At 40.6% G+C, this 14,274-nt stretch overlaps 1 protein-coding gene across 2 annotated transcripts in view; it reads left to right on the top strand.

Annotated features, from left to right (window-relative positions):
• Window positions 1-14,274, top strand: part of ARAP2 (ArfGAP with RhoGAP domain, ankyrin repeat and PH domain 2) — a 508,912-nt gene that overhangs the window by 188,654 nt on the left and 305,984 nt on the right. For both annotated transcript variants that reach the window (XM_030191273.1, XM_030191272.1), the window contains exons 11-12: window positions 2,255-2,340; window positions 11,952-12,131. In XM_030191273.1, the coding sequence (XP_030047133.1) occupies window positions 2,255-2,340; window positions 11,952-12,131 (266 nt within the window). The remainder of the gene's footprint in view (window positions 1-2,254; window positions 2,341-11,951; window positions 12,132-14,274) is intronic.

Genomic DNA, 14,274 nt, shown 5'->3' with positions numbered 1-14,274 from the left:
TCGAAAATACGGTTCGGCCTGCCCCTTCACGGACCTGTTCTTGGAGATAAACGCCCATGGAGATAGGCGTTTCCGTTCGATTATGCCCCTCCACGTTACTCAGCAGCACTGTCTGGTTAAGTGCTGCTGAATATCAGTGGTTAGGCAGGAACAAGCAATCTAACTGGGCATGAGACTCTCCTGCCTAATTAAATCACTTTGAAAATTGACTAATCTCTAATTTCTGATGGGAAGGAATTCCAAAGTATAGGGGCTATACATCCAAATGCTGTATGGAATGAAGAGTCTAACCATAACTTTCTGTGCAAAGGAACTATTTGATAATTAGCCTGTGATGGCTGCAAGTTATGTAAAGGCTGATACTGAAAAAGATGCACATACAGATATGATGAAATTCCTGTGTAAAAAGCCCAGTATGCCAGAATAAGGATTGCCCCTCACCCTTAAGAATAGTCCCTCAGATAGCCTCGGCCACCTTAAAACCACTAGTCCCACCCAGGGAGGACGTGATACTGGAGGGGTGGAGCCAGAACCTGGAAGTATAAAAGGCAGGGCCAGAATGAGGGTTAAGGAGGCCCAGGGAAGGAAGAACTGAAACCTCACCAAATGGCTTTACAACCTATGTCTAGTGACTGTGACCTAGCTGAGGCCCACACACAACCCTCACTTGCTGTATCACAGGATCTTAAGCTTAATTTGTGACACCATAGGTAACCAATGTTGTTCCTGTGGCAAAAGACTTTACATGATCATATCTGAGTATTATAAAGCTGGGAGATCGGGGAAATAATGAACATGAAGGAGCAGACTGGGCAAAAGAAGAACAGAGCGATTGGAGAAAGATGGAAATGTGATAGAAAGTTAGGAAAAATGGTGGAGTGAGGATGATAGGAAGTGATGGAGGGAAAAGATGAGAGTGGAAGATATGGGAGGGAATAAGGAGAGAACAAAGCAGCTATCAAGAGGGATCCAAGTGACAGTAAGGTTATTAAGCTAGCAGATAGTGATGAATTTTATTGTTTTTTGTTAAAATCCCCTATACATAGTAATTGCAATGTGACATAACAACAGAGCATTTATCTCTGCATTCTTCTTGGCATGCCCTAGATATGAGGACTTTATATATGAATTAATCAATATAAGAGTTTACCTTTATCATTTCTATGGTATATTCTAATTTAGGTTGACATTTAAAATAATCATAATTACAAATAGCTTTAATAAACTGCATTTTTAATGTGCTGAATTGAAAAGATCTTCTACTTTATTATGCAGTAATTGGCCTGATGTTTAAAGGCTTGTATATACAGGGTAAGGCAAAAAAAAAAGTACCCCCCTATAGTTTTTTGCTGTTTTCTCAGCAACTGCTTGGAATTTGTGTGAAAATTTACAGCTTTATTTGTTGTTATTATCTATGTTTATTTGCCAAGTGGAATGAGATTATCTTTAAACATGGCAGACTTGTAACCACCCAATGATTTTTACATAGTCAGTGGGTCTTTTACTAAAGGTTAGCGCAAGTTATTTGCAGCAGGCCCCATAGGAATAAAATGGGCCCTGCTGCAGATGACTCAAGCTAATCTAGTAAAAGACCTTCTCAAAGATGTTTGCAAAACTTACATTATTTGGAAAAGAAAAATGGGGTACCAGTTTTCTGTTAATAACCGCACAGTGATGTAGACTTTTGTCTGAGGAGCAATGTTGGAGGCCTATGACAAGCTCCTCCCAAAGTTGTAAACAATTGCCAAACTCAAGGAAGTGCTGCAGATGATCTGGGATAGCTTGCCACGAAGACCAATTGGCAAGGCTGTTGAGAACTTCCCAAAGTGACTGAAAGCCTGTGTTAAAGCTGGGAGTAGACACTGTGAAAATTCACAGTGACTGGGAAATTCTGACACAGTGTTAATTGTATCCTTTGAATGGCAACAGTTATTCCTACAGCTTTTTGCAGTGTTTTAATTCAAACATTTTTAACACACAAAAATCACAAGGTAATCTTAAATTACATTAGTCACATCAATATAGTTTAAGATTATTAAATGTTGTTTAATAGTAATAATGTAAATTTGATGACTAAGTATGTAAAATATCTCATAGAAATTCAAAGTGGTTGCTGAGAAAATGGCAAAAAAACTCTAGGTGGTTACTTTTTTTTTTTTGCCTCACCCTGCACTGTATGGAGCCTTAGAATTAGAAAGCTCAGTTAATTAGAATATTATAAATTAGGTTTATAATTTTACATATTATTTTCCAGGGCAGCACAGATCTCTTGGGCCTAAAGTGTCAAAAGTGCGAAGCCTAAAAATGGATGCCAACATTTGGAGCAATGAACTTGTTGAGGTATGGAAGTGAGAACTTTTTCTTTAACTTCTATGGCTTTACTAATGGATTACCTGATCTTTAAAGAAAAGTCCTGAACATAGCATGGAATCAATAAAAACAGATAGCAAAGCTGTATAATTCTCTATAATCAGCTTGGAGATAGTTTACACTGCTTTTTGGCAAACTACAATTTTCTGCAAAGTGTTGAAGTGCTTTCTACTTGCCAAACTGAACCCTTTTCAATTATTCACTTCAGGGCCATGCAGCACTGAAAGACAATGAAGGCAATGCAGAAAAAAAAATGTGTCTTAATTAAAGCCAGGAAAAAGTTTCTAAGGGGAGAGTATAAATTAAAGTTGCTGAATTGCTAACAAGTTATGCATAATTTATCTATGTTAATTACTTTATTGACCCATGAGCGATAATCTGAAAAGTTTCCTTGTTATGTGGTTGTAGGCACACATATTTCAGAAATATTAACCCTGCTGTTACAATACTGCTGTTTGTGTTTGTTTACCACACATCATTAGTTTACTTACAAAATAGCCTTAATTTTCTTTAAGATATATTTTTGTCAGCAATTACAATTGCATTTGGGGGTGGGGTGGTTACTTAGGTGCTTTATAATTGTAACAAACATTAAAACCCTTTTAATAAAGTGTGGTAGTTTTTGCACATTTAATTCAAATTTTAATGTGTGCTAAGTATGAAGCCTGGATGATAAATATAGGTGGCATGCCCAGCATCTGCTCTGCAGTACTGCAGGGCCACCATGTTACAGTCATTACCTGATAGTGTGGGAGCATCTGAGCTATCAGGTAGCCACGATTTAAAAAAAAAAAAAAGCATAACATAGAACAGATGCAGGGCTGCCGAGAGACTGAGCCGGGCCCGGGGCAAGGCTGCCCCCCCCCCCCCCCCCCAGGATCGCTGCCCCTGCCCTCCCCCCCCAAGGATCACCCCCTCACCCCTCAATCGCTACTGCTGTCATCTCCCTCTCCTGCTCCCAGGCCGCTGGTGCCGCAGTTCCCAGTCTCCACCTACCTACCTTCTGCTCCCTTCTGCCTGCCATCCGACCACCTTCATTTAAATGAAAAAAAAATCTCTAAAGCAGCAGTGCCTTCTCTGCGAAAGCAGTAGATCACCTCGGGCGGGCCTTCCCTCACTGTGTCCCGCCCTCGCGGAAATAGGAAGTTACATCAGAGGAGGGTGGTACACAGTGAGGGAAGGCCCGCCCGAGGCGATCTGCGGCTTTCGCAGAGAAGGTGCTGCGCTGCTGCTTTAGAGATTTTTTTAATGCAGGGGGTCGGACGACAGACAGAAGGGAGCTGAGGGTAGGCAGGTGGAGATGGGACTGCGGCACCAGTGGCCTGGGAGCAGGAGAGGGAGAGAGACTCTGGTGCTGGGCCCTCCTTGGTGGCCCAGGCCTGGGGAAATTTGCCCCCATGGCCCCCCCTCTCGGCAGCCCTGAGCAGATGCAGTGGCACCCCTTCTTCCACATCTCTCTTTTCAATCACTTCCCCAACATCACCATACCCCAGATCACATCTCCCCCCCTACATCAAGTAACCCCCCATCACATTCCCCACATCAAAGAATCTCTTGATTCTATCCATACAACAAGTCACCCTCTGATCCCTTCTCTGAGTACAAACCCCACTCCTGACATCACAAGACTCCTCCCTGCCCCCTCCCCAAGACTCAGCTGGCAGTACTACCACTAGGGGTCACTGGAAGCCATTTTAGATGATGGCACCATCCTGGTCGGCAGTGAAGGGTAACCACTGCTACTTTGGAAATCCTTAACCATTGATGGTGTCCCTGTCCCTGGATGAGTCTGTGGAAGAGGGCTCCCCAGCTTATCTTCTCTACCTCTCACCCCTTACCAAAGTCTATCTCCTTTCCTGTCACTCATCCGCTCTCCAGCTCCAGTTCTTTTATGTTTTATCCCCCTACTCAGGCTCCCATTTCCCCTTTAACCTTCCTTATTTCCACCCTTTCTCTCCTCCTTCAAAACTCTGTTCCCTTCATTTATCTCTCACCCTCTTCACAACTCTCTATATCTCTATCTCTTTTGCTCCTTTCCCTAGCAGCCTTTGCCCCTGCCTCTTCTCCCATAGGTTAGCTGTTTAATGCAGTTTAGTAAAATGGCCCCATTATTTGCCCCCTTAATTTAAATTAAATACTAATAATGTATTATATTACTGTAAACAGCAAACTAATCAAAAATAATGGTTCTCAAAAGATTGTGACCAAACAATACACAAACAGTATTTGGTTACATGGGAAGAAAAAGACTCAAGAATAGCTCATTGCTTACAAGCCAACAGAGCTTTCTTGCTTCATCATAGGCAAACAACCTCCAAAAGCTCACATATATTCTTTATACTGTTATAAACAGATAGTTGTTTTATTGGGGACTATTGCATAGCATCGTGGCTCATTCTTCCAAGTGCAGATTGTTCACAATCTTTTGAGAACCTTTGTTTTTTATTATTTTGCTGTTTGTACTTGGGGTTCTCTTCCTGCCTTTTTTATTTAGAAATTTATATTATTGTAACACATGTTAATCTAAATTACTGCGGGATACATAATGAGATACAAAGCATGTAATGCATACAAAACATCTAATTATTATGTAAATCTGGTAACAGAGCTCATGATGAATATCACCATTTGCGCTATTCTTAGGAAAATAACTCCAGCTAAAAGCTGGCATTATTTTCCCTGCTCAGGAAAATTGGGATGTTAACCCATGGCCTGATGATACCAGGCCACATCTTAAAGGGGCCAAACATTAACAGATTAATTTCTTCTTTCCCCCTGAAGTCCAACTCCAAACATCTCCCCTGAAGACCCCCATCACAAATTACTCTCCCAAAGACTCCCATCAGATATCCCCCTCCCCCTTCCCAGACTTATCTTTATTAATCCCTATTATATAGGGGTTCCAAGGCAGAAGCAATCTTCACTAGCGCCTGCATCTTCCTGCACTGGTTTCAAAATGGTACTGGTGAGCCCCTAGCAGTAGTCTTGCTGTACTACCACTACAGGTCAAGCTGCCTTTTAATTATCTTTTGGGAGAAGCGTGCCCTTAGGAAGGGGGGATGTGTTTAGTGGGGCTTTAGAAGGGGAGGATATGTTTTCGGGGGTGGGTCTTTGGCTAAAAGAGGGAGGAGAAGCTTTATTGAAATGCTCCTGGGCAATATGAATAATACAGCTTGCAAGATTGATTACAGGCTGAATTAATCATGTATTGTGGGAGTCACTAACCTTCAGTACTGTGATACTCCAAGTTAGTGTCACCCACGATAAACTAAGATGTGGTAAAAGCTTGACTTTTACTGCACCATAATAACTACCCCTTTAATGGAAAATGCAGAAAGATTGTGTCTGTTCCTCTAATTTTCATGGATGTGCTAAAAAAAAATCATCATTTATAAATTTAATAATTTCACTCCATTTGTGAATAGACAATTCATTTTATTGTGTAATTTATTGGTTCTATTCTTGGCTAATGAATGCTTTGGTAATTGGCCAAGCACTAGAAAAGAAGCTAAAAAGAATGGAAAACATAAGTTGTACTCTTTCATCTATGTCTGACAATTAAGGGGCTTATTTAGTTGTAGTTATCATATAGTAAGGCCATTATTCTCACATATCAACTGCAGGGCCCTGTTCATACAACAGGCACATAACAGTACTACCATATGATAACCATTAGGAAATGACTCCTCAGCTGTTCTTTCAAAAGAAAACACAACTAAACATATTTTCTATTTAATGACCAAAGACAAGAAATAGAGAAAGAATATGAATTTGTTTTCATAGAAAGGGGCTGATATACTAACCCACTACATTTGTTGTGGGTTATTGTTTGTTTCCCCTCCTCCCCATCAAAAACATGTTACTGATGCAAATGGACTTCAGAGCAAATTTTTGCCCGAAATACTGCTATAGGATCAAACCACAAAAGTGGACTAATAGCCTTGGCTGAAATGCTAACAAATGGAATTTTGGGGGGTTGGGAGGGGAAGGATAAAGGAAGGAAGGAAGTGAGCAGTTAGGGAGTTTTGGGGATGTGAGTGATGCAATGAATAAACATTGAGGCATGTGGGTTCCTAAGGAAAGGTAGGAGATTATGGCTAGGCTGAGGATGGTGAAGAAAGAGGTGGGTGGGGTAAAGGAGTGTGAAGAGCTGGTATTTTGGTTGTTTGGATGGTGGGAGTGGTTACATGAGGGGGGTGGAATTGGATTTTCCCACCCTTCCCTCCCTTCTTTTCTTACAAGTTTTGGAGACAGAAGTTGTTTAGGATTAAATTTGTTGGGGCTTTGTGTCTTTATGGGGGGGGGGGGGAGGTCCCATCTGTAGAGAAAGAGGGGCTTGATTACAGGTGACCAGTTATTTTTGGGAGGAGAAGGGGATAAAGTGGTATGGATATTGGGTTTTGATCTGCTCGTATGTGATCTGCTTGTATGTGATCTCGCTGCCAGAAATGGAGACAAGGTTTTGGCATCACTGCAAAACTTGCTAGTAATGTTTATTGCTGTTATATATTATTAGAACATGCATAGCAGCTAGGTCATCACCGACAAGCAAGGGTGGAAGAGGAGGAATAATTTATTTGATGTGATAGGCTACTCTGGAAGATGGGGCTGTGAAGAGCAGTGACTTTGATTAAAGCGGTTCCAGTCATTGAATTGTTTAAATAAATCTGTTGCCAAATTCCTGCCAATAAGTTGTAATTGTATTTTGTTAATTTTTGGTGTATGCGTGAGCATGATAACAGTGTAAGTGCCAAGGGTATGCATTGTAGAAGTTCCACAATTTAGAATATAGCAAACTTTGCATATAGAATATACATTAATTGTTACTATTTATGAAGGAAGAATTTTGAATGCTTTTTGCTGAAGGGATCAATACATTAACAACACTCAATTGTCAATGTTTTTGCACATTTTTGGATGTTTTGAGTGTTTTTTATTCAAGTGCTTGACTCTTTTGTGAAAAATGGTTTCACATTTAAATATACAGGCCTCATTCTGAAATATTTGCTTGGATCTCAGTGGTTCAATATTCTAGAGGTGTTCAAATCCAAAAGTTACATTTTTCTTTGTGGTTTTATTTTTTTGTGTTGGGGGAAGTAGTGCCTATTTGTTTATGTTTATTAGGCTCTTGTTAAACCGCCTTTCAGAACAGAAATCAAAGCAGTGCACAAACTAAAATAAATAGTAGAAAAAATTGAAAGGAACTACAATTCAAGATAGGAAACAAAAGAATGAATTGGAAATAAGAATCCAGGAAAGGGAAAAATGCTAAAAGAGGATAAAGAGCACTACCAAATTTCTATCAAGATGAGAGAGAGGGGATCCTGCAGTTTCCCAGCAGCCAACACAGCTGAATCATGGCACCCCTGGGAAAGGTCTTGAAAACAAGTAAGTCTCTAGGTGAACAAAGAACTGGAGAAAGGATTGAGCAGCCCAAACATTAGTCAGAAGAGAGTTCCAGAAAGAGGGAACTAAAGAGGAAAAGGTAGAATGATGGGTACTCTCCAATCTAGCACAGTGCAAGAATGGAACTGAGAAGTGATTACCAAGGGGCCCTTTTATGAAGTGGCAGTAAGCCCAACGCAGGGTTAACTACACGCTATTCTTGAACTACCACTGGTCCAACGTGTCATCCGACGGTAGTTCTAGGTCCAGCATGCACCATTTTCAGGGAAAAAATTAAAACCCCAGAAATGGTTAGCACAGAGGTAACCTGGCAGTAATTCGACATCACTACGTGCTGCCCGGTTACCACCAGATTACCGCAGTAGCCCTTATCACCGTCTTATTGGTAAGTGCTCCCTGCCGCATGGCCACGCGGTAAGAGTCATTTTTGGGGGGGGGGGGGGGATTTTTACCCACTGTGGTAAAAAGGGCCCTGGTGCATGGGAAAGATGGCTACCTCAGGGCCCTTTTTTTCTTAATTTTGGAAAAAGGACCCCAAATGAGAAATGTAGTGTACAAGGTGGCAAGGTAAGAAGGACTACCAGAATAAAGGACCTTGTGAGCAATGGTGAGAGCCTTGTGTTCAATACAAAATGGAATGAGAAGCCAGTGATATTGCTTCAGTAAGGGGGTGACACGATAGGGTTGATAGGCATTGAATTATTGTTCTGGATTATTTGAAGTCTCTTCCATACAATGGAAAAAAGAGCCCTTGGGCTGTTATCATCCTCGATAACAAGTGTAGTATAAAAGGAGTGTCAGGAATCCTTAAACTTAGGCCACTAATGAGTCAAGAGAGACTGAAAAGAGTGGAGGTCAGATAGAGATTTAGATCTATGCCACAAACGTTCAGCTTTCCAAAGCTGCCTTTGAAGGCCAGGAAGATCACCCCTAATCCAGGGCTGCTGAAGTCCCAGAGAGGATACCGAGAGACTACATTCTGAAGGGTAGTGTTCCACAACATCACTTGAAAAGAAAGGGGGAGAGAGAGAAAATCATTCGGAAAGTAAGTAAAGAGGGGTGGGCAGGAGGAGTGGTCAAATGACCTGAAATCAGGAAAAGAAATCTCTTGAGAGACTGGCAAACGGGCTGTCTGGACTTGGGAAGAAAATGATAGAGAGGAAAGTATGATCAGACCAAGGTAGAGAGGTACAGGAAAGATTAGAAAACTGGATAGAATCATAGTGGTGAGAGAGTACAAGATCAAGGGTATGCCCTGCAGCATGGGTAGGAAAAGAATGTGTTTGACAAAACCCAAATCACTGAAAAGAGAACAGAGACACCTGTCAATGGGGCAGAAAACTTTATCAAAGTGGATATTGAAATCACCCAACAGAAGAAGGTGAGGATGTTGCACACAGATATCCAAAACGTAGGAAATAAAGGCTTCTTTGCCAGAAGTAGTGAGATGGGGGAAGGTAGACAAGGAGACAGTAGATTGGGGGGTGGGGGGGGGGGTGACAAATCTGCAATAACAAAGTTTCAGCGCTAGAAGGAGAAGAGTCATGGGTAACTAAAGAAAAGGGGATTTATAAGACATTTGTGGGACAGAGAGAGCTGAATAATGGAAGGGAATGCACTGAGTAAGGATAGTGTCTCCCCCCGCCTGCAGCTATGAAAAAAGAGCAGATTTGGGGTGAGATGAAAGGACATCAGATACCTGATCAGGTTTAGCATGAAGAGATCTACAATTAAGTAGAAGAAAAGACAAAGAGTAGAGCCGAAGGGGAAGAAGCAGTAAAGGTGCTGGGAGAAGAAAAGGGACTGAGTGACTTGTTTAAGTTTGTATATTTGGGATTTGATATACCACTTTTGCTAATAAAAGGTCAAAGTGGAGTGGAGGAGTGGCCTAGTGGTTAGGGTGGTGGACTTTGGTCCTGGGGAACTGAGGAACTGAGTTTGATTCCCAGCACAGGCAGCTCCTTGTGACTCTGGGCAAGTCACTTAACCCTCCATCGTCTGCCGCATTGAGCCTGCCATAAGTGGGAAAAAGCGCGGGGTACAAATGTAACAAAAAAAAACAATAATACTATTACATAAAACAAATTAGGAACAGAAAGGAATTCCCATGTGTGGGAAGAAACTGGGAAGCACAAGGGATCAAGACCCAAGGGTGGAGGGATGAGATGCGGTGGAAACCATAGTGATCTTCGATGTGAGACATGAGAGGAAGAAACAGGAACAAGAAGAACAGAAACCAGGGCAAAACAATTTGGCAAGAAGTTGTCCAGGAATCACCTTATTTGAGAAATAAGGTACACTATATGAGCAGTAGTGCAATACTGATGACACAACAACAACGACAAAAGTGGTGGGGGGAGGTCTGTCATTTCAGGTTAAAAAATTCAAAAGTATTTTAAACTGCCAAGAGTGCAATTATATATTTCAAAAACACTAAGTATCATCTTTTTATTCAATCTATAGATGGACGTAAGACCTCGATCAAACATAAGATTTTTATGTAAATGAAATAGCCTCAACAGCCCAGGGAACCTAACATTAGGACTCCACTGAAATGGCCAACATCATAGGCTCCTACCGCCTTCCGAAAAAATCACAGACATCAAAAAAAACTCCCACACTTGGGGAGAAAAAGATTCTGTGAGCAAAAAGCGGAATATCTTCTAATGTCAAAAAGTGATCAAAGTCTATACACCCCTCTATAGAGAATACTAATGGATCTAAGAAACTACAGTATCCACTACTAGGCCCTCTTAGATGAAAACTGGAAGGTGTTAAAAATAAAAAATGAAACACAATTGCAGTGTCTATTATTCAACACATATCAGCAGCAAGAAATTCAAAAAATCAATAACTTAGCTTAAATTGCTGATTTGTGACTCTTCTGGAGTCTTACGTCCTGACTCCCAAATAGCAGTGATGAAAGTGTTTCAAGTTGCTGATTCGTTTCTTCCAGTCATACTTGTAAGACGGTCATGAAGTTGAATACAATTTGCTCTTATCAATAATTTAAGTGGGTATTAATGTACAATCTTCCACACTCGCAATGTCTTATAAACTTTCCCAACAGCAAGGGACCCCACTGTTTCGCAACCTTCATCAGGAGAAATGTGAAAAACAAAAAATGTTTTTTCTTTTCTTTTCAATCCATTGCGAACAATGGCTCAGAAAATGGCGGACATTCAAATAGAACGCCAACGTCATAGCTCCGCCCCTTGGATGTTGCATCACAGATTATTTCCTCCAATCACATTCTTACAGCACGTTAATTTAAAAGGAAAGCACCCCAACTCAATCCGAGCTTAAAGGGACAGTATCAAAAACTAAACCGGAACCAAAAATTTAATAAAAAATGTAAATTAATACAGGTTTGAAGGGAGTGCAAAGAATTATGCCAAGAGGTAAACTTCATTGGGACAGTGAAGAATATTTCTTGAACTCACTATTTTGCAATAAACTGAAACTCTTTATGTTAATTTTATCATCACAATCTGGCAACTTCAGCAAAGATGAAAGATTTAAGGGCATGAGAACTGCTTTACCTTCTCAGTATTAGAGGTGCTACTTATAGGGAAAGGTGAGGGGATTTGATATACTGCCTTTCTGTAGTTACAATCAAAGTGGTTTACAGATTGTATACAGGTACTTATTTTGTACCTAGGGCAATGGAGGATTAAATGAGTTGCCCAGAGTGACAAGGAGCTTTAGTAGGAATCAAACACGCTTCTTCTGGTTCTCAGGCTACTGCACTAACTGTTAGGCTGCTCCTCCACTTTTACTTCCTGAGCAGAATTGGAATACATAGGCAGGATAGTGCTGCCATGGCCTGTTGCGTATATGTTTGGGCATGTCAGGACTTTGTTCTTCAGTGCTGTTGCTGCTATTAGGCCAAACTCATTAGAAATATTTAAAGAAAATGAAAGACAAAAAGGGTTTTTTTTTTCCACCTGAGAGATGTGTCAAACACATGCAAAGTAAAGGTTATGACTAATCTGTGTAATTATTCAATATATTATAAAAGGGTATTAAAATAACATAAAATTAATTATTTTATAATCTTACAGATGAAGCTATTTTGTCTCAGTATAATATTTATCTGCCAGGTTGGAAAGTAACATCTCTCTCTCTCTCTTTATATATAATTAACTGATTTCTCTTTTTTTTTTTTTTGCCAGCTGTTTATTATTGTTGGAAATAAGAGGGCAAATGGTTTTTGGGAAGCAAATCTCCAATCAGAAGAGAAATTACATATGGATTCGCCACCAGAACAAAGAAAAACATTTATTACACAAAAATACCAGGAAGGGAAATTTAGGAGAAAAATCTTGGCCTCTACTCCCCAGCAGCTGAATCAGGTATTGGTAAATTCAAATTAAGTCTAATATATATTAACATGTTTTCCCCTTCTTAAAGCTGGTGGAAATGATAAGGATCTGGGATCTTGCCAGGTACTTGTGACCTGGATTAACCACTGTTGGAAACAGGATAAGCTTCTTCATAAAAGGGCTTGATGGACCTTTGGTGTGTCCCAGTATGGCAATGCTACTACTACTACTACTACTATTTAGCATTTCTATAGCGCTACAAGGCGTATGCAGCGCTGCACAAACATAGAAGAAAGACAGTCCCTGCTCAAAGAGTTTACAATACTTATGTTCTTATGTTGTTATTCAGCTAGCAAAGTTAGACCTGGATATTCAGTGTAGTACCATGTCCGGTCACTGGCACTGACTATCTGGGTTATCCACAATACCCATATATGTAGGTATGGTTGATATTCAGTGCTGTATCTGCATAGCCAACTGGGCAAAGTTAGGATTGCTATTTACATAGTTCTACTTCCTTGGTTAGTTATGCAGGCATGGCACTCAAAATTGCTCATTCTTTTATTATTTCCAGGACCACCCCTGACTCCGCCCTTAGAATACCCCTCAACTGGACAGTTAAAAGTCTGTTTAGCAGCACCGCCCAGTTTAATACTAATGAACATTGGTGAATAACCAGTTTAGCAGGGTTTAAGAGGTCTGAAGCCTCTCCTTTCTGACTAAATCCTTTTGAATATTGATTCACTGGATGCTATTTATATATGGAGAGAAGTAGTATGATAATTCTGCAGCCCAATTTTATTTATTTATTAGGATTCTATTAACTGCCTTTGTGACAAGATTATCAAGGCAATGTACAGCAGGTACAGTTTAACATAAAACTTACAGTTTTGTTAACATCATAACAATAGTGAAAATGACCAAATATAATACATGAGGTAAACTTGAAAAGCAAATTGAAACCTAATAATAGAACTACTATGAAACAGTATCAAAAATATACACATTTAACAGCACTGAAATTCAAATAACAGAGATATAATACAATGTCAGCATAAAATTAGTGAAGCACCTATTAAGCATACATTAGAGCATTCAAATAGCATAGATATGATTCTAATGCTTTTCTACAATATAACTTACCATGTAGTCGAGGGCCAAGTCTGGATATATATGTAACCCGGGTCTTGCCACCTCCAACACTAGTCAGTCCCTCAGGGTCCAGGGCTACCCCAAGCTCCGACCTAGGCCACAAATCAAAACTTTTATCTTTCTGCTTTCCGATTCACCACTCAGTTTCTTCTATTCATACTTTCACAGTCACCACCTTTCGAACTGGGAGTAGACTAAAGAGCTGGAATAGAGATCCAGAGCAATGGGGTATACTGTTGGGCTTCTCAAAAGCACTCGGCCAGTCCGGGGAAGCTAGTGCCCTCGTTCCTGCTCTAAAGAAACACACAGTACTCCAGAGATAAGCTTTTTATACAACTCAATTTTACTGAGCTTTCTGCAACCAGCAGGGGAACCATATTATAATTCCATCTGTACAGTCTTTATCTCAGACTGCCTGTCCACTCAAGATCATGATTTATAATCCCAAACACTTTTCAACTGGATTCATGTAGTATATTCAATTTATTTGTATATATCCAATTCCACCTGACCTTTACCCATCTATTTGGGCTAGTAATAATCCAAGGCTGCTCCTGATACTCCTAATTACAATCCAACTGCTTCAGCCACAGACCATTTTGTCTGTCCTCCTTCCTGTGATGCACTTCCTGAGCTGCATCCCTGAGCTGTGATTGGGTGAAAAAGGAGGTAAGCTGTTTCTGAACCACCTTTTCCAGTCCGCATTGAGCCTGCCATGAGTGGGAAAGCGCGGGGTACAAATGTAACAAAAAAAAAAATAAAAAAATATCTGAGGAAATGGATTACAAAGAGGCAGAGCTATACATGCCTGTGGGATTGCCAATTCCAGGAGAGACAGCCAGCATGGACTGGGAGGATACCCAAGGTTAATCTACAGCACAAGAGCACGTGGGAGGCCACAGGTGTTTGTTCTGTGAAGAGGGAGGTGTGCTACCAGCCTGCTAGTGACAGAGCTAGTGGAAGTGCTGGAGGAGGAAAGGTAGGACTTTCCTGGTTCATATAATTTCTTCCTCTTCCTTTG

The sequence above is a fragment of the Microcaecilia unicolor genome, chromosome 2 (genome assembly GCF_901765095.1).
Source record: "Microcaecilia unicolor chromosome 2, aMicUni1.1, whole genome shotgun sequence".
In the NCBI taxonomy this organism is placed as follows: Eukaryota; Metazoa; Chordata; class Amphibia; order Gymnophiona; family Siphonopidae; genus Microcaecilia; species Microcaecilia unicolor.
This window is presented reverse-complemented; position numbering and strand designations above follow the sequence as displayed.